Source organism: Coloeus monedula (genome assembly GCF_965178545.1).
Source record: "Coloeus monedula genome assembly, chromosome: 13".
Classification (NCBI taxonomy): domain Eukaryota; kingdom Metazoa; phylum Chordata; class Aves; order Passeriformes; family Corvidae; genus Coloeus; species Coloeus monedula.
Genome location: NC_138793.1, coordinates 7,167,089 through 7,187,491, shown reverse-complemented (window position 1 = coordinate 7,187,491; position 20,403 = coordinate 7,167,089). Strand labels below are relative to the sequence as shown.

General features: G+C 40.8%; 1 protein-coding gene across 1 annotated transcript; it reads left to right on the top strand.

Annotated features, from left to right (window-relative positions):
• The first annotated feature begins 4,648 nt into the window (after positions 1–4,648).
• Positions 4,649–16,751, top strand: LOC309578005 (UPF0547 protein C16orf87). The gene is made up of 4 exons (XM_082290327.1): positions 4,649–4,764; positions 8,315–8,411; positions 10,594–10,776; positions 16,245–16,751. The coding sequence occupies exons 1-4, from the start codon at positions 4,699–4,701 to the stop codon at positions 16,361–16,363; spliced, it is 465 nt and encodes a 154-aa protein (XP_082146453.1). The 5' UTR covers positions 4,649–4,698; the 3' UTR covers positions 16,364–16,751.
• The last annotated feature ends 3,652 nt before the right edge of the window (positions 16,752–20,403 follow it).

Below are 20,403 nucleotides of genomic sequence, written 5' to 3'. Positions count from 1 at the left end.
ACCTGCAAACGCACTTTGCACAAGCCAAAATTGTTTTAGTAAAAAATTGGAATAAATATATGCAGAACTGGAATTCAATAGTCTGGTTAATTTCTTAAGGTTAGAAATGCACACAGGAAACATATAGGATGAAACAAAGCCTTTCCATGGTAAATGCAATATGAAGTGGTGTTAAAGTATCTCTCTCTTTACACGTGGTAAATGTATCTCCAAAGGTTATTTTAATACAGATGCTTACCTGAAAGTAAATAGTGTAGGATGAACTTGCAATGTTGAGGCAAAGTTGTTCCTAAACAAATGTGCAAATCGTATGAACCCAAGTTTCAGACAAACCGGACATAGGAGGTGGAGAGTGCTGCTTACCAAGGTTCTTCGATCTCCATGTTGCATTCCATCTTTAGTCATAAAGACACAGGCTGGTTTTTTTGCAGTTATAAGAAGCTAAAAGAATGAATTTCGTATTGATGGTGCCGAGCTAGAGAACAACAGCAAATGTATAAATACATGGAAAGATAGATGGAGACTTGGAGAAATAAAGGTGATAAACAGACTAACAGCTACTCTCACATGTTTCCATTCTGACAGACCTTCAGCAAGCTGCTTTGCCATGAATAGTTGCATGGTTTAAACCCCATGATTACAATAATGACATGTGGTAACTGAGCATTCATTCTACTGCTGCTGTTTCATTGAAATAAAGACACTGGATAGAAAACTGCTCTCAATAGCTTAAAATGCCAAAGTGTTTTTAATGATATTTAGGAATCTTTGAGCACACTAAGTAAATGGAAACCACATAATGAAAACTAGATTTGTATAGACAAAAAGAGCAAGGTTTTCTGTATTCTGTGTTGTACAAGTAGAGAGGATGTTTTTTTCCTGTGGAGTACTGCTCATGGTAGCAGTTCAGAGTACAAGCAGCGTTTTCAGAGAAATTACTGTTCCTACTGTTCTTCAAACTGAACATAAATCTTTAAGATTTGGTGCAAAGCTCAATGCAGTCCACTGCAAAAGTGCCATTTAAGTGACTTCATATCTTAACGTTTAGCAACACTCATTATCTCATGATAAGCAAAAAACAAAACAAAACAAAAGCTCAACCTCCTACCCCAAAACCAAATTCAGATGGAATGTTTAAAATAGTCTATTGAATTCTCTTCATAAGAACCAATTGAAAAGACGCTCTATGAAAATGTAAGATTTTTGGTGAAAATAAATTATTTTGTAGAAACCAAATGGTTCTGAACACCATGTGGATTTTAAAAGTTTCCCACAAAAAAGGCCTGATACGTGAGAATAAAATGCTGGAAGCCTTTTTTTTGAGGAACAGTAGGTGCTACTGCCATTAAATAGTTTAAGTTATTGGTATTTTAAGAAAAGCTTTTTTTAAAAATCTGGGGCAGTGGCCCTTTATTCTCAGGCAAGCTTTAATATGCTCAGCTGAGCTGGAGGCAGGAGACAGCCTAAGCCTGGGCTTTCTGAAACCAAGAGGCATCAATGCTTAACAACATTTTGTATTAAAAATTGCTTTGTAGCTGGGAAACACTCAATATTTAGCTGTACTTGGACAGCGAAGCCAACATTTGTGCTGCTTAAATGTTGTTCTTACCCAAGTTCAGAGTAATGAAATCTCAAAGGACTTGTTAGGCATGACTTTGATTCCTTATGAAAGGACTCAGAGGGGACTCAGATTACAGCTGCCCTGAAATCTACTGGTGAGAAGCACAGTAACATTATTATTACAAACTACTGTTATTATCAAAATTACCAAAATTAGAGTAATAAAATAGGGTTAAAGCTTGTTTGTATAATCAATGTATTTTTTATATAGTACTTTCTTCTTGCCAGTTGAATACTGTCACATTACAACTTCAATGCCTTCATGGTAACATTGCAAATATTATCATCTACCTCTTGCTATTATTTGTAATTTTGCTCTCATTTATCCTATTCTTGTATTTTAGCTATAACTTAAGAATTCTCTAGATAGTACTTTGGCCGTGGAAAGAATAAAACCCCTGCTGATTATGGCTTCCTAATTAGGAAGTTGTAACTTAACCAGGATGTGTTTTATAACCTTTTTGACACAAGGTTGCACAGCACTTTAGGAATTTAATTTCTCAGTTTGCTGTGTTTTGTCAGCACTTTGAGGCTGACAGAGCCCAAGGCTGTCAGCTGTCCCAGGGGACACTGCAGGAGAGTAGGATGCTTCCAAATTGCTTGGAGTGGTGAGCAGAAATACAACTCAGGAGTGCATCTCTCTCCCACTCTAAAGTGGATTATATATGTGAATTGTTCCTACTTTTTGTTTCCTTGTAAAATTATAGTTGCACACCAAAATACTGCGATGTGCAGGCAGTTGATGTGTCAGGCAGTGATGGGTGAAACATCTCAGGCCGTTCAGCTTAGCTGGAGTCTGTGGTGACAACAGCCAAGAAAATAAGCCATCAGGTACTTACAAAGTCATGTGTAGCTTTTGATGGGATAGAGAAATCACATAACTTTCTTTATTTTCTATTTTAAATTGGTGTAAAACACATTTTAAGTGAGGCTTGGTCTTGCAAAGTGCCTCTCATTGACTCTGTTAAGAGAGAAGGGACCTGTACCCTTAAAAAGGTATTTGTTGTTTTTATCTCAGTGCTGGATTAAACCTCTGAAATTGTGTAAAAGAAATAGTCCTGGACTTGCAGAACTCAAAATTAATGTGTTAAAAAATTAGAGTAACATGAAAAATACGTGTCTGGTAAATCAGTTTTCTAGCTGGGAACTATCTTGTTCGCATTCAATAAGGAAAACATTTTTGTTTGTATGGAGTTGTTGAACAGCTGTTACTGACTATAAAGAAAAACAGGGTATTGTCACAGATGTCTGTGAGCTCTCTTGTATATTGATTAATTTATTTACTAGATACTGTTACTATACTCAGCAGAGCCCCCTGCTGTTTTAAATCCTCCTCAAATACCTTTCTATGTTTTGCTATGTCTGGGCCCTATCAGTTAAGGAAAAAAAACTAAAAATCCAAATGTAAACTCAAGGTCCTGGTTGCATGGATTTGGTGTGGATTCAGGAGTGAAATCTGGATGTTGTGCCTGCATAGAAAAAAATCTGCGTTTTGGCGGCAGTCAGAGTTTATATGGAAAATAAACCTGTCTTGTCTTTGTGTATCTCTAGAGAAAGACCTACGCCACTGGACTGGTATAGGCTGGAAACAATATGCAGGGAGAACAGGGAAACAAATCCACCCTCTGAGTCATAACTTAAATACTGAGGAGGAAAGGAAAAGGGCAAATAAGCCAGTCTAGTAACTGTGTACACAGCCAGAAACCACCACACGCATGGGGAGCCTCAGTGCTCACAAGGACAGAGCAGGACGTTCTCATGCCCTGTGTGGGAACCAGGCTCAAGGTAGAGACTGGTGGAAGGGGAAGACAAAAAAACCAGGTTGTACTGGCACAGGAGAGGACATTGCAAACGATGTTTGATTCTTTATTCATCATACTATATGGGAAGTAAGGATGGAGAGGGCTGGCATGACAATCTGGGGGATATTCGCTAGGACATAAATGCATCAATGTGTCAGAAATTCAGGCCCTGCTGAGATAGCTGCTCCTGTTGCTCTGGTCCTGATAGTGGTTTGGCAGTAGCATACTGCTGTCTGAGGGCATTGTACTCGAAAACATCCCATTTGTGAGCGTGACCCCACTCAGAGGCATGGCCACACACCCTGTTCTTGGACCACCAGCCTCCCAAAGGCACCAGTGCAGCAGGTGATAAACATCCCCCTCTGCTGCGGCTTGTCTTTTTCTGAATTGAGATTTAGACTAGAGAAATGGTGTTTGGTGCTTCCTGACGGCACGGACATTTCAGTCAGGCTCCCGCCAATGCCGGGCTCCCTCATTCCGGCTCCCCTCATCATTCGGGCTCCCCTCATCATTCGGGCTCCCCTCGTCATTCCGGCTCCCCTCATCATTCCGGCTCCCCTCATCATTCCGGCTCCCCTCGTCATTCCGGCTCCCCTCATCATTCCGGCTCCCCTCATCATTCGGGCTCCCCTCATCATTCGGGCTCCCCTCGTCATTCCGGCTCCCCTCATCATTCGGGCTCCCCTCGTCATTCGGGCTCCCCTCGTCATTCCGGCTCCCCTCGTCATTCGGGCTCCCCTCGTCATTCCGGCTCCCCTCATCATTGCGGGTCCCCTCATCATTCCAGCTCCCCTCATCATTCCGGCTCCCCCTCATCATTCCGGCTCCCCCTCATCATTGCGGGTCCCTTCAACCCCCGGGCCGTTCCCAGCGCGGCCGCCAGGGGGCCCCAGCGCCACCCGCGCGCAGCCAATCCGGCGGCGCGGGCGGGGTCGGCCGCTCGCGCGCGCGGGGATGGGCGGGGCTTGTCTTCTGTCGGGGGCGCGCGGGGCTCCTCAGGCTCCTCCCGCCGCCTCCTGCTCTGGCCGCCTCCTCCTGTTCGCTCCTCCCGCTCCTCCCGGCGGCTCCTCACTCCGCCTCCTTCCCTCCCGCTCCGCTCGCCGGCTTCTCACTCCGCCTCCTTCCTCCCGCTCCTCTCGGCGGCTCCTCACTCCGCCTCCTTCCTCCCGCTCCTCTCGGCGGCTCCTCACTCCGCCTCCTTCTTCCCGCCGGCTCCTCCCGGGGCGGGCGGTGCTCCGGCCGCGGCCGTGTCAGCCCAGCCACGGCAGCAGCGAGCATGTCCTCCAGTAGGGCCAAGAAAGTGAAGATGGCCACCAAGTCCTGCCCGGAGTGCGACCAGCAGGTGAGCGGCTGGCGGCGGAGCGCTGGGCTGCGGAGGGCGGAGCGGGCAGACCGGCTCCGTGCGGCTGCGAGTCGATGTTTGTGTGAACTAGATGGTTGTTGCCTTTGCATCTTTTGCATGGAATGTGTGTTGAACACCGCGTCCCTCTGGCAGGGTAGTGGAGTAGTTGTATTGTGCTGAGAGGTTTCTGCGAGGCTGCAGAACCGCTTGTTTATGTGCTGGTGTTGTTTAGTAACTGTGTGATTTGTTAAAAATACAATGAACTGGGAGATTTATATAATGCAGTTTGCCCTTTGGATGACTAATGTGCCCAGGGATGAGCGGGAGGGGGCTCGGAGGTTTTGTTTTCTCATGGGGTGGTTCGGAAGCAGCGAAACCGAGACCTCTGGTGCAATTTGCGCCCTGTTCCCGAGTGCCCGCGTGAGCTGTTGGTGTCCCACTGCGGGTTCCTTGTGGGCACAAAATGGAGCTACTCACACGAGCGGCAGCTGCTTTGCACCGCTGCCGTGTCAGGAGCTTGTCTCCATTTACTGGGAATGATGTGAGTATTAAAAGCAGGCGAGTTCGTTCCAGCGGAGCTCCGAACAATGGCCCGGCGCTGCAGCGGCGGCTGTGGGGCTCGGCCGAGGGGCAGCGCCTGTCACATGCGCTCCTGGGAACCTCGGCTCTGTTATGTGACCCTGGAAAGTCACCCCTATTCACTGGTGTAGCCATACTTAAAAAAAAATTAGAAGTCTCATATAATTTTTCTCTACTTGCATAGCTTTTAAAAAAATCACATTATTTGTTCTGACTTGCATAGTTTTTACAGTGTTCCTACTCATCCTGGCACAGTTGGGAGTGCTGAGCTGTGTGTGGGCGTCCTTTCATGTTTTAACCAACAGATCAACCACTGCAAATGCACGTTAAGCACGTCACTGAAATACTATTTCTGAGAAAGAAATCGTGTGCCAAGTTCTGGTTATTCAGTTGGTGAAAGGAGAAACGAAAATGAGTGAGAAGTCATATATGAGAGCGGTGGTGTTTTTGTTTGTTTTGGATTTTTTTAATAAGTGTAGTGAATGTCAAACTACTAACAATAAGTAAGCAAACATTGCAGGCTTTTTAAGCTGACGTGAAAACTTTCACTTTGTTCTGCACTTACATGCATATTATGTGTTTTAGTTTTTGTCAGTGTAGATTTTCTGTTAGCAACTCTTCTGTGGCTTACATGGATTTAATGTGCATATATGTTCTGCCTTGGCACACATTGCTCATAGGACCTTGTTTTCCACTGCCAAATACTTGAGAGGGAGCAAGGAACTAAAGCCTACAGTACAGATGAACCCTTTGCAGAATTTAAGGAAATTCTCATATAATTCTTAAGTGACTGTGTCCTGTACTGGTGTTTCTTAAATTCCTCCTTAAGCAAGGGCTTAGTATTTGTTAGTGATTTTTTTCACTAGAAGTGGCATGCATGGAAATATTTAGACAGCCACAATTTTGGAGCGAAATATTGAGTAACACTTCTTAGACTTTAAAATATTTTTCTGTTGTAGTTTAGATAAAATGTCATATTTCAATATTTTCACAACCAAAGCATAGCCCCGTTAAACTAGAGAGCCTGAAGTATTTGCAGTCAATCTGAGGAAATAATTATCACTTCTTAATTTAGCATCAGGTAAAATGTCTTGTATGAGAAAATTTCCTTTTTGTTAGGAAAACGTTAAACAGCGTGAAATTGTGTTTAGGACTCTGTTGCCTTAATTATGTTACAGGATGTTACCAGTGTGGGTCTTCAAAGGATAACCGATAGGTTTCAGTGATAAACCCCTTCCCCCAGACCCCCACCCTCAAATGGTGCACACCCCTCCCTACATGCTAAACCTGTAACACTAGAACAGTATTGTTCTGTTAAACACAGCTGAGTTCGTTGAAAAATACTGACTCTGTTCCAATCCCCTGGGGTGGCTTTGCCAAAGTTTTTTTTTACAACAAGCCTGGAAACGTCATTATTGGAGAGACCCAAGTGTTCAAAAACGGATTTAGCTGGAACTCTCTATCACCTTAAGAACACACACAAATTATCTTCTGGATAGTAGGACTTTAGTACTGTTACACTGACGTATGAACAAGGAAACAAGCGTGCACGCGAGCCTGCTAAATTCTGACCTTTAAGGTTCAATAAACCTCTGTTGGACTTGTTTTTATTTTGTCAATGTCTCCATAAAGGGAATTAAAATCTCTAGTTCTGTAAAACCTGTATCAAAAAGTCTATCTGTAAGCTTTTTGTAGGGTGAAGTGCAGGAGTTCAGATGTGCTACAGAAAGCAAAATAATTTATTTATTCTGAGTAGCAGTTAAGTTCCCCTTTACAAATTCACATACAAATTTGGCAGGGTTTTTTGAATCAGTAGAACTTTGGAACTTGATGCTTCTCCATGTCTGGTTAAATTGAGGAGGCAGTTGTGGTTCTGTGCTCCTGTTTGTTTCAGTGGACATTGGCAAACTTGTAGTGACCTGTCTTAAAGAATTACATTTGAGAAATTACCTCCTGCCTTTTTTTCCCCCCACTGTCATGCTTCAGCATGACTCCACTTTAATGTGTGTTATTTAATCTCTTCCAGATCTCTGCCTAAACTTGCTTTGATTTGTGTTTTCAGTCTTAAACCTAATCAAAGCAACATGGTGTATTCCTTAATACTCTAAAAGATCTCAAAAGATCTTGGTACTAAGGTAATGAGGTTTGTAGTTTATCAGTGTTGCTTTTTTAAAATTGCTAAGTGGATTTTTGTTATTTTTCATACTAAAAGTGGGATTTCTTGTTTTACATTGTCATTTTCTGGGGGAGCATGCTGCTGCTGTCTGCTTAGCTGATCAGAGGCACTGTATTCTCTGAAACTCCTGGGCCTGCAGTCAGTTCTTGTCTGGCTGGGCTGAGTTATTTGCATTTTGAATTAACGAGGTTCTTCTGTACCCACCCGGCCTTGTCTGCAGCGCTGTGGCAATGTGCTACAAATGCATCTGTTTTGCTTCAGGCTCTATTGTGCCTCTAAAGCTGCTCCTGCTCTCTAAAGGAGCTGCTTTCAAATGCTTCTGAAAGTGAATGCATTCACAACGTAGGGTTTAACTCATAATTTTTTTTTTCCAAGTAAATAGAGGAAGCAAAACTGGAAATGTCTGACTGATTTGACTGCTGATATTTGAGAGCTCTGAAGAGAAATTGTAATTCTATTTTAATTCAGCCTTCCTTTAATGCTCTCTACTTTCCCCCACCCCCTTCCTGCCAGTCTGGGGAAAAGTAGTGCAAAGCAATCACAACAGCTGTACATTTCAAGCTTGATTTTTAACAACTGCATAAAGAAAAAGCTTGGTGAGTGATTTACAGCCGAATCTGGTTTTACTATGTTTAAATACAGTAACAGTACAGGCCATAGTTTGCAGTACAGACTGAGTTTGAAGAGTTATCTCTGAGGACAAAATGTGAGTTACTAAGTGTGTTTTTTCTTCATGGGACAGGAGTTTTGTCATAATTTGCAATTATCTGAAAAATCTGTCTTTTGTTTTCCCAGGTTCCTGTTGCATGTAAATCATGTCCCTGTGGCTACATATTTATCAGTCGAAAACTCTTGCATGCTAAACGTGCTGAGAGATCACCACCCATCACAGGTAATACTTACAGAGTGGGGGAGAAGGGGGCAACAGTTCTTTCCCCTTATTTCCTGGAGGCAGAAGATAGTGTTTTACTTCTCTGTGTAAATTGACTGTTGTCAGTTCACTTTCCCGTAAATTTGTGCAGAGTAGACTTCGAATGTGTTAATTTTTCTTGAATCTTGAGGAGGGGGAAAGCTGGTATTTTCAATCTTCCTTTGTACTTGTGATGTTGGCATTTATTCTGTGTATGTTCTAGGGGCACACATTGATCATGATGCAAAATAACCCCTTAGAGAATGGTTTGTGTTAATCCTGTTTTGAAACTAAATGTATAGAGGTCCCAAAAGGATCTGATTTCAGAGTACATGCTGATTGAAGCTGGGTTTTCAGAAAATAAAAAATCAGTCATAATGTTTAATCTAAAACTGGGTGGGTCTTGCTTCTCTCTCCATGTTTAAATTAAATAGTGCTTTTTTTGTGCCTAACTTGTGTGTCTTTTGTTGATGGACTCAGTAAGAAGTCAGTTGAATGTGCATTGTGGCATGGATAGCATTCTCTTTGTGTTCGTTTTTATCACTTTCTCCAGTAGTAGGAATTAGTCAGAACAAGAGCCTGACAGGAAAGATATATATATATATATTTAAAAAAACCCAAAACAAACAAACAAACAAAAAAAACCCACAAAACCCAACCAAAAACCAAAACAAACAAAAAAAACCCCTGACCCAAACCCAACAAATATCTGATCTATAATACCTACTTTTTAAAATCATCCATCAGACCTACAAAATGGAAGTCAGCTATTTGATGTTTTGTATCAATGTTCTGAAGGATAGTTGTAGATTACCACTTGTAGGAATTAGGTGACATTGTGCTGACAACTTTCAAGGTAGAGGAGGTTAAGAAATGTCTGTGGTAGGTTGGAAGTGTTGGTCAATTTTCTTTCCTCTTCCCCCTTTTTTGGTAAAGTAGTTACCAAATAAAGCTGAAGGCCATAATCTGGTTGTATAATTCAACTTTGTACAGAGGAAATGCACCAGTTGAGGCAAAATGAATATATGCTGGGGGCCATCCTGCTGGAAAGCAGCTCTAGAAAGTGCTTTTTACTGTGAGTGTGACCAAGCACTGGCACAGGTTGTCCAAGAGGTTGTGGAGTCTCTATCCTTGGAGGTACGCAAAAGCCTTCTGGATGTGGTCCTGGGCAACTGGCTCTTGGTGTCCTTGTGTGAGTAGGGGTTGGACAGGTTGGTCTGCAGAGGTTTCCCCCTTCTACCCCACCCTGGCTGTGACACTGTGAAATGCAGGTTCTGTATTAGCATTAGTGACTGGACCTTGCTTTCCAGCTTGTACAAGATTAATGGGACAGCTGCAGCCAGAAGAAATCAGTTCCCCAGAGAGATACAGTAGGAGACTGTGTATGTCTATATTGTGCTCCTAAGGTAACCACAAATTCTAGAAAATGTTGTTTCTATATTTTCAGCAGTATAGCTACTGCAGAGTGGTGCTGCAGCCTTGCAAATGTGCAGCTAATCCATGAGTGTGCTGTGGTGACTGTACTATTTTTGGCACCCAAGCTCATTAATTCATACTTAACTTCAGATAAAACTCATGTAAATACTCTTTTCTTTTAATGACTTTGGTGTTTAGGAAAACAATACACCTGTTCTGCATTGACCATGAGAAGGCCTTGTCATAGGCTGGGTGTGGTGGGACACGTACACTGTGTTTTGTGGCATTTACTGGCAGCACCGTTGACTCACCATTTGATTTGTCTGAGCAGCAGCAATGATTTCATTGTTAGTGTCAAAAGAAGCCCAGGTGCTGTGGTGTTTGCTGTATGATAAACTTTTCCTAGTGGAACAGATACAATGGGCTGTCTTAAAGGCTGTGATGTGTGCAGTTTGTGTTCCCATCTTATTTCGGAAACAGCTTCTTGTGTATCAGCAAACATCTCATGCTGCAAAATGCATTTGAAGTAATTAAAGGCTTGATCCTTGTAACTAAGAAGTGAAGCGTCCTTCTGGATCTGACACCTTAATTTCTGCATGGATATCATGCAGATGCAATTGTTCTGTAAAGGTATAGGCATCTGACCACTTTAAAGGAAAAAGTTAATTTGTGGGGTAAGCATTAAGAATAAATTAATAACAAAGGTGTAAACAACCCTGGATCATGCCATTTCTGTTCATTTGCACAGAAAACAAGAGTGAGGCCAAAAGGAGGCGGACAGAGAGAGTTAAGCGAGAGAAGATAAATTCTGCAGTAAATAAAGATTTAGAAAACCGAAAAAGATCCAGGTCTAACAGCCATTCAGATCATAGCAGACGAGGAAGAGGAAGACCTAAGAGTGCCTCAGCGAAAAAGCACGAAGAGGAAAGAGGTATGAGTGCTGGAGAAATGTGTGTTGGATTTTCTATTTGTATCTTTTTTAAATCAGTAAACCTTTATACCATTCAAACCATTTAACTAGACTAGTTCAGCCAGTACCTGATACCTTAATGTGGGGAAGGAACTGTTTTGCATCTGTAGAGACCTCTGGTTTTATGTTTCAGTGTCTGATAAAACTAACTACAAAGATCTAAATCTGTATTTTTAGCCACTGTATCAAGTTTCAACATGTAGGTTGAAAGCCATTGGATAAGTAGGTTTTTTATTTTGTGTTGTTTTGTTTTTTTTTTGTTGAGGTGCTCCTGCTCTATATCACAAGGACAAACCATATAATGATATCTGTTGTCAGAAAGGGGATTAGGATAACTGGATTACTTTAAAAGTTTCTTGAAACCTTTTGGAGGGTCAAAGTAAAAAAGGCATCTTGAATCACTACTATGACCTGAATTTTGGTCCTGTGTTTCTAGAGGAAAGAATGCCTCCTTGCCTATATAGGGTTCCTTGGTGACCTGCTGTTTTTAATCATTACACACTAAAGAGGCTGTTACATGACTAGAGTAATTCTAGAACCACTCAAGAGTGTAACTGTCGCTTAGGGTTCCTCTTGTTTTAAGAGCCTATTGACACTGCATTTTCTAGCTGTGTTTTTGGAGGTAGTAATTTTAGATGTGAATTGTGAATCCAAAACTTAGCATGGACTTAAAAAGGAAGACAGATAAAAGGGGGATAACAAGACTTCATACAAATATTCAAAAGATACTGTTCGTAAAAACTCCTGAAGCCTTGAAGTATATGTTATGGCATAACTCAGAAATGCAATTATTTTTTCCCTTCCACCTTACAAAAAAAAGGGTGTTGATCCATGTTGAAAATTCCTTTAATTTCTGACTTTTCAAAACCAATTTTGATATCTCTGCTGTTTAATGTAAAACTTCCTTAATGTTTCTTTAATGTAAAAACCAAGTATAAATTTGGATTTGTTGGAGGTTTTTAAGTGTTTTCAATGTGGGAAGAGGAGGTGGAATTTCATTTCTGTATATTGTCCAGATGGCAATTGTTTTACTGTAATAGAAATGTACTTGTAGTACCTAATCTCTTCACTATTGCACAGAATTTAATGATGTGTGTAGCTTCCCTATTTGTTACTGACCCAAGCTGGACTTTGTCTGGTAGCTTTAGGATCCTATCTAGGCATTTAATTTCCAGTCTAGTTCACAAACAGCATTGGTTTTAAAATTCCAGCAAGCTTGGGTTGCCCTATAAAAGTGAATGTTCTTTTCTGTCCCCTGACAAAGACCAAAGCAACCTAAGCAACCAAAGGAAAAGATTAATTCTCTTTAGACATGTTTTATAGTTTCCAAAAAGCAAGAGTTTGACAGCAGGAGGGATATTTAGAGAACATATTTTCCTATCCAAAACTAAGCTGAATGTTTCTAACCTCTTGCTGCAGACTCTGAAGTGTGAGCATACACCAGTGCTTTGAGGTAGAAAACTCAGGTAGAGATATGGATATAGTGGGATCTTTGCATAAGAGTGTGCGTGGTGTGCCTCTTCTTGGTGTTTTTTTAAAGTTGAATCTCACTTGATAAGGTTGCCTTCCTCTTCTTGTGCTGTTTTTACCATCTCCTTTACTTGATCTTGTGATGGCTGTTTCTTCCTCAGCCTCTTGTGCAGAGCTAGTGCAGGGATTGGCCTCACACCCGTTTGTCATAGTCTTTGCTCCAGTACAGCACATCTTACTGTTCAGGAGAAAGTAGGCTTACAATATTTTCTTACTTCTGAGTTCTGGTTATGTCAGACTACAGTGTATTTAGACCACCATAGGGATTATTGGGCAGAATAAAAAAAAAAAATTATATATAAGACTGTCATGGCTATAAAAACAAATTCAGCAGGGAACTCATCCTTTTGTAAGTAGTTACTAAAATAGGTTTACACTCACCTCTCCCTTTTCAAGTTGCATACAAAATTGATACTACTATGTGTGGAGTAATTAGTGGGAATTGTAGAAATATTACTCCTTTACTGCACCTGCTCCTTGATAGTGTTGTTTGTGTATATTAAGCAACTGTAATTCTACTAGAGTTAAGGTGGTTTTTGTGTGAGTGGTTGCTAGTCCTTGTAGCAGCGTGTCTAGTGTTGAAAGCCAGCTCTGGAGTGCAAGATGTCAGCTTTGTGTGTTAGACTTTAAGTATCTTATTTCCTTGCCTGTTGTATGTCTCTAGGATATTTTGGGTACATGTTACTTGCCACAGAGGTTGTGCTGTCCTTTTGCCCCAAAGACTTGAAAAGAAGCCACTGCTTGCATGGTGTTTAAATAGTTGGTTCCTAATGTATTTGTAAATGGAAAAACAGGCAGACAGAAAACACCTCAGTTGTAATAACATGGAAGAACAGATTATCTGTACATTTGAAGACCATCTAGCTCTGAAAATTTCATTCCTGAAGACCCTCATGACATCTGTAGCTTTGCTTGTCATGCTCTTCCATACACAGTGTGCTTGTTCCCAGTTATGTCTGTGCCTTTGAGTGGTTCTTTTGTGTCCTTTGTGACTGGCTCATATTAGAGCAAAGAGCTGCAGCAATTAAGAAGAATAGAATAATCAAAAAGGCTTTTTAAAACAAGCTATTTTCCCTGCTATTGCAGATTTAGCAAGAAGGAATGGAGGGGGAGGAAAGAGGAAGCAGATGTAGATTGAGGGGATATGGCAGTACTGGGACCAGAAAATCGTCCTGTCACATGTTTCAGAGCCATGTGATGACCCTGGGATATAGGAACTTCTTCCTTCAGCCTTGGCTTGTCAAAATTGTCACTCAATTTCTTTGTCAGATGTACTACAATGTATTTTGAAAATACAAACACTCCATAATAATTTGACTCTGATTTTGTTGTGGGGGTGTGTTCTTTGTTTTACTGTGTGGGACTGTGACACACAGCTAGATTGGTTCCCAGGCTGCCTTGTTATCTGGGTAATAACCCCTGATTGTATTAAAGCAAACAAAAACACTTGTATGCTGGAGGAAGTGGTCTTGGTTATTCTGAAAGAGGTTACCAGCAAGCAAGTCTCAGTAAGTGTAGTCTGTAGACTTGCTGAAGCAGACTTGTTACTTAGCAAGACAAATCTTCATAAAGGTATATACATACATTTCAGTATCCTGATAAAACTTAAGATGAATACATTTTCTTGATGCAAGTTTTCTTTTTCCAGTAATTTTCAGCTGGATTACTCGAACATTTGCTTGCCCAGTGTGCATATTTGAAGTAACTTGCTGCCTTGAAAAATGAATCCATACAAAATTTGTGAAGGGGAAGGTCCATATGTGATTTACACGTAGTCACTGTTCTAAGGGCTGTGGTATAAGTGGGTTGCAGGAGATCTGGGGGTGCAAGAGGTGTGCTCCAGAAAAGCTATTTTTGCCTAAATAGCCTCTCAGTTGTATAACAAACCCCTTAGTATTCAATGTCTTACTATCTTAGAGAAACACAATACCATTTTTCTTTTGCTCATAATAGAAAAATGAGTCAAAACTCCTCTCAGATAAGACTAAAGTGGAAAGTTTTCAGAGTGTGTGTGTAAGTTGTGGTATCCTGTGACTAGTGTATGATAAAATGTCATGCAGCTGTGAGCTCTTCACTTGTTACTGATGAGAACTACAATTGTCCTGAGAGTGCATGAAGCTTGCACACCTGTTAATCCCTGATACCAAGATTTGAGTAAACTGAAGTCTCTCAGGATAAGGCTGATCTGAGAGGACAGGGAGGAAGGGAAACTGAGAAGTCCACAGTCTGTTAACAGCAACCAGGGCGTGGTACAGGGGGAGTATTTTTAATTTTGCTGGGTGCTGATATATCCAAGTTGTGGCTGGATTCGTTCGGATCAGGAAGCATGAAACAAGGGGTGGGGCTTAGATATGGAAATAGAAGAGGTTAATGTGGAATAACCAGTGTGTGTAGTGTGTGTGCTCTGAACAACTCCCTGCACTGTTAATTTTTAAATGGTGAGAGGGAGGAAGTGGAGCAACCCAGAGTGTACATACAGAAACTGATTTGTCTTAAACTGTGGGGTAGGACTTGCAGCGAAATTCGGTTTCAAACTCATTTCAAACTCAGTACACTAGAGGATATTGTCTTGCATAGCCAGGAAGTCAGCAAAAAGCTGGTTTCTGCTATTTCTCTATCAATATTATGTCAGAACACAGTGGCAAAGGATTTTTGAGGTTTTACCACATAGTTGATTAGTACAAGCACTTGTGGAAGGCAGTCTGCTCGAATTCTCTCCATAGCTGTAACACAAATGTTGCCTACTCTAAAACCATTGTTATGAATGTGAGCATTGAAGGCTGTGTGGGTAGGTGGAGATAGGAGATGCTGGTGTCTTTTTTCCTCATGGTGCTTTCCATTATTTTCTGGCACTGCCTTTTCTTTGGCTTTCCCATGCTAGTTTAGGTGTCTTGGTGGAGCAGTTGCCTGAGTGAACATGTGTGACTATGTGTTAGTGAGACAGGGGGGTAATGAGTCCAGGCCACTGTGGAACCTGGATTGGAGATGGAGTTCCACAGCTGAAAGCTCTGAACATATTTCTCTCTTCCTTGTGTTTGCAAGCCTGGTATTCTGTTGACAAAACTGTTTCTTTGTTGGCTTTATTTTCTTAACAATGTGTGTCAGCAACCTCTGGCTAGCTAAACTGGGATAGAACTACTCATGATCTGGAGGTGGTGGTATTTATGAAAGTGGTATTTCTCAAATTGTACTATTTTATGAATTTTTGTAGTGCAACGTAGTTTATTTGAGCACTGCAGTATGTAAACTTTTTGATGGCTTCCTGTTGTGTGTCTGTGGCATTGAAGCGAGCCAACATCAGCAGAGGGAACTCACGGGCTTTTACTTGCTCAGTGCAGTGTTAGCATTGTTCTACAGCTGGGATAAGATGGAAAGTCTGTAGTGTAGAAAGTCCAGAAATGTGCATGATGATAAATTTGGAGCCTGACTTCGTCCAAGTATCTGCTCTTTGGCCTTTGACACTGTCATTAAACTCTCAGGTTTCTTTCATGTAGTTGTAAAGTAAGGGGGCAAATGTTGTGTTTAATGAGGATATTGTAAAATGACTTTGTTTCTTGGATGGAAGGTGTTCATGTGAAAGAAAAAAAACCCAAACCACTAAAACCAAAAAAACCTGAAGGAACACTTGAATACGTGTTTATCTTTATGTTAGCGACTCATTCTTCCTTCATCGTTAAAGAAAAGAAATTAATTCATGGTTGGCTGACTCATTCTGTGGCTCTTCCAGCACCTTTGTGTGCGTCCATTACTTCCTCCTCTTTCTCACTCCCTTTGTGCATAGGAGTTGATTGTCTAACTTCTATTCCACTACTTCACATGATTTATTAATTTCTGTGTAACTTGCATTAACGTCAAATAATGGAAAAAGCTTCTAATAGTGACTTTTTTTTCTTCTACAGAGAAACAAGAAAAAGAAGTTGACATGTATGCTAACCTTTCAGATGAAAAGGCCTTCGTATTTTCTGTGGCCTTGGCGGAAATAAACAGAAAAATTATCAATCAAAGACTTATTCTGTAACTTGTGAGCACAATCTGGTGCAGTTTTATGCAGGATGGCTAGCAGATTTCCAAGGTGCCGTGGACTCTCGGAAAGTGTGTTGTCTGCACCAACAACGACCACAGCATTTCCTGTTAAAATTCTACTCCTGTTCTTGGAAATCAAATTCTGTCTCTACAAGTCAGAAAGAAAGTGGTCACAAGATTGTGCTGTGAAAAATCAGAAAGCAGATATGTTTTACGCCTTGAAGACAAATGCTAGACAAATGCACAGAGAGACTGCACCCATTCCAGAGCACTTCTTTTGAATTTGCTGCCAGAAATGCAATATTTTAAATATTTTCAGAAATAAATGATTTTCCTTTAAAATTATATATTTCAGATTTTTCAACTATATTGCAGTTTACATATGTACAGTTCACATAACTTTTTAATAAATTGATATTCCAATATTTTATTGAACTGAGAATTAAGTGTGTTTGTGATACTCAGGGTGTGTTGGTTTTAATCCTCTTACAAATCTGGTATTCATCCTAGGTATGACTTCAGTTCTACATTTTTTAATAGGTGTGATATAATTCTGGTAGGAAGAAAGTTAAAGTGGTTTAATGTGGGGGGATTATTTTGTTAGACAACTTCATATTATTTATGAATTATCTCTAGAAAATAATTCCTTGCTACATAGAGCTGTTTTTTAAAAATCATATACTTCGGGGGGGGTCAGACTCCTGAAGTTTGAGAGCCAAGCACTTGTTTTGTAACCATTACTTGTTGAATGTCTGCCTTGTCCGGCTGGTGTGTTCTTGTCCCATACTCTTTCTTGGCCCATTATTTACTGGAGAGGGAGAGAAGGAGACACCAGAAATGTAGATCTGCAGTTGGCATCTTGTGACTGGTATTTCCAAAACACGAGGATGTGGTGACTCCTTTTACTCCCCATAGCTTTTTATGTCTGTGTTTTAAAAGTGTAGTTCTTATTGGTATTGTGTTTGGATTGCTGACTGTAAATACCAAAGCAAAGTCTACCTGAGTGTGCAAAAATGAGCTGTTTTGATAGAAGTAGTTCTGCGGAAGACATTCAACAAAGTAGTCTTTCTTAAAGTGGTATAGTGCAATTGGAGCCAAAACTCTTCCTTTAGTAACTATATGGGGGCTTTGTTTTACCAAGAAAAAAAACCCAAAGCCTCAAGCTATGTAAACTCCTGAGCTAGGAGGTAATTACATTAATAAAATCTGACACACTGGGGTTTTGTCACCTTTCATTTGCTCTTTTCTAGGAGGGAGAGTGCAACTAAATGTCTTTTTCTTCAGTATTACTGGTGCTTTTTCAGTATCACATTGAGTAGTGAGAATTGCCTAATGAGGTTCTGCTACAGAACTGATCTCTGGGTGGAGGCCAAGATGTTTATTAATAAAGCTGGAGTATCAAATACTGGCTATTTATTAGTTAGTGATTAACAGAAGGAGCCGTGATAGCTTCAAGTTAAGCCACAAGGCACTGATCACATGCAAACTGTGTGAGTAAAAGCAGGAAACATGGAAAGTGGTTTTTCATTCTTAACTCCTAAGGAATAATTTGCATCCTTATTAACACTGGATGGGAGAGATGGTGTGGAAATGTGCTTAAGCCATTAATACATGTTTGTCTTTATTCCAGTAAATGAGAAATTACAAACACAAGACCTAACTTCTCTGCATCATTAAACTTCTGCTTCCCAGAGCTGTAGTCTGTCACAGAAACCAGTAGTAAGGACAGATGAGTGGATCTTAAGGACAGAGAATATGTTTGCATGGTGAGTTGTTAAAGTCAGTGACAAAAGGGAAGTTCTGACTTAAGGATATGATCAGGCTGGTGTTGTTTCTGTTGCTGGAATGAGATGTGCTGTGTTAGGAAGGGACAGAGGGAGCTGCCAAGGCAGTCTCTTTGGTGCTCTGACCTGCTTTCCTACAGGTTTCTATCTCTTTATGTTCCTGCATATGGAATTGGTTACCGTCACAGGACCGAAGTTAATGCTGTTGGATGTGGCAAAATTGTAAGTTAACTTCTGCATTTAGATTGGTGCTAATCAGTACTTTTGAAAAACATGTTTGTACCTCTCAAACATGCAAGGCCATTTTTTCTCCTTCACTGGTGGAGGCTCTCCTGAAACAGTTCCCTTTGTATTCTGCAGGTCTCTTCTGTCAGCTCTTTCCCACATATCGTCATGTTACTTCTCCTGATGGCTTCCAGTTTCTTCGAGAAAGCTGTGGTGGAAGCAGGTGGCCTTGAAAGCACCCTAGGGAGAGAGTGGGTTTTTGCCAGGGGATCTGGCAAAGCAAGAAACGTGACTTTCTCTTCCCACCAACCAGAAACAAGCAAATTTTTCCTATATAGACTGGACATTTCAGCCTCTTCCAAAATCCCTGGTAACTATAGTGTGCCAAGACATAGATTTCTTGGAACATATTCAGTAAGTGAACTGGAAAGTATCTGCTTTGTACAAAATAGGCATCAACATGATGGATCTCAAGAGCTCTTTCTTTGTGTGTTAGAGATGAGCCATGGATGAAACACTGGCAAATCACTGTAGATTATAATTGTAAATTGTATTTGTTCTTGGTCTATGAAACTAAAATAAAGCCGGTGACAGCTGAATGAGGAAAGAGTAAAATTCTATGTACTGCAGCTCTGACTTGCTTGGAAACTGCATAGTTTCTGAGAAGCAAGAATAAATATGGTAAGGCTTCAGGAAGTTGCTTACGTGAAGCTTTTTTTTGTTACTCTAGTTTCAGTGTAAGATTTTAGGCTCTGCCTTTGACTGTCATTGTGGTTCAGGCTGACTTCATTTGTTTCACTGCATTTTTTTGTACCCTGCAACCTTGCACAGAAAAATAGTCTCTCAGAAAAAGTGAATTAGGCTGCAGTTTTTTAATGAACAAAAGATAAGTGAAATACCACTGCACCTCTGTACATGTTGACTTGTCTGACTGGATAAACTTTTTGTTGTGAACTGAATAGTTTGGGATTTTACTGGGGACTGCCTCTTTGTAAACCACCAGTTAATGAGTGGCTTTCTGCTGGTTCTTTTCCTTTTTTTTCCCCTGAAGATCTGTGCTTCCATTGTTTATAGCTTTGTGTAATAGCATGTCTGGCCATCAAGTGGGCTCACAGTTCAAATTTTGGCTTGAGATTTCTCTGCATTTCCTCTCCTCTGCTCCTAGGTGGCAGCCGTATTCTAAACAGCTCGCTGTTGTTCAGGCATTCTCACCATGGAGACCAGGAAGAGGGTAGCGTTTAATTTTCAGTGAAAGCAACCTGAAAGATTATTTTTCTTTGGAACATCAACTCCTACCTAACACGGGAAATTAAAATTCTGCTAATGAGTGTTACTGGCTGTCTGCACTGAAACACTGCTTCATCACTTGTGTGGGACATCAGTTCTTAAGGTGTGAGGACTGGTAGAGTTGGATAATTTGTCAGGACCAGAGAATTCTGACCTTTAAATTAGTAATCAAATAGAAAATAGTTTAAGGAAACGCTTCACCTCCCCTGGAAGTCCCATATATGTAAGTTTTCTTTAGTCAAATTTTACGAACATTTTTTAATTTTCCAGTTATTTTTGTTCTGATACTGTTACAGTTGATTAAAAGAAGCTGAAATTGGGACAAGGTATTGGGGAATACTTTGCAGATTATCATTGCCCTGTGGTTGGACGGGATTTATTGAGAGAGAGACTGAAGATGAGATACTGGCTTTGAATATCAGTTCCCAAACAAGGTCTTTAGGTTGGTTTTACATAGTGCTTTTTGATTTTAGTTTTTCTAGGTTTTGGGGTGTTTTAGAGTGAAGCAGTGATCATGTAGGCTGTTAGCAGCACTGTGTCTGTTCCTTGTATCTTGGACTCTTGGACTGTACTACCAAGGATATTTAGTATCTTACTGCCAAACAGGACTTGGTGCTTTACTTCTGAGAACCTTTAAGGTATTGCCAACCTGTGATTAAACAATGTAACCAGAAAGCTGGGTTAAGCCACAGTTTAGTTTGGGCCTGTTTGAGTTGCTGTTTTTGGGAAGGATCCCTGT

Excerpts from the sequence above, each read along its gene's own strand:
- LOC309578005 (XM_082290327.1), top strand. The coding sequence starts at position 4,699 with ATGTCCTCCAGTAGGGCCAAGAAAGTGAAGATGGCCACCAAGTCCTGC. Across the intron at positions 4,765-8,314 it reads GCCCGGAGTGCGACCAGCAG|GTTCCTGTTGCATGTAAATC; the intron begins GTGAGCGGCTGG and ends TTGTTTTCCCAG. Across the intron at positions 8,412-10,593 it reads GAGATCACCACCCATCACAG|AAAACAAGAGTGAGGCCAAA; the intron begins GTAATACTTACA and ends TCATTTGCACAG.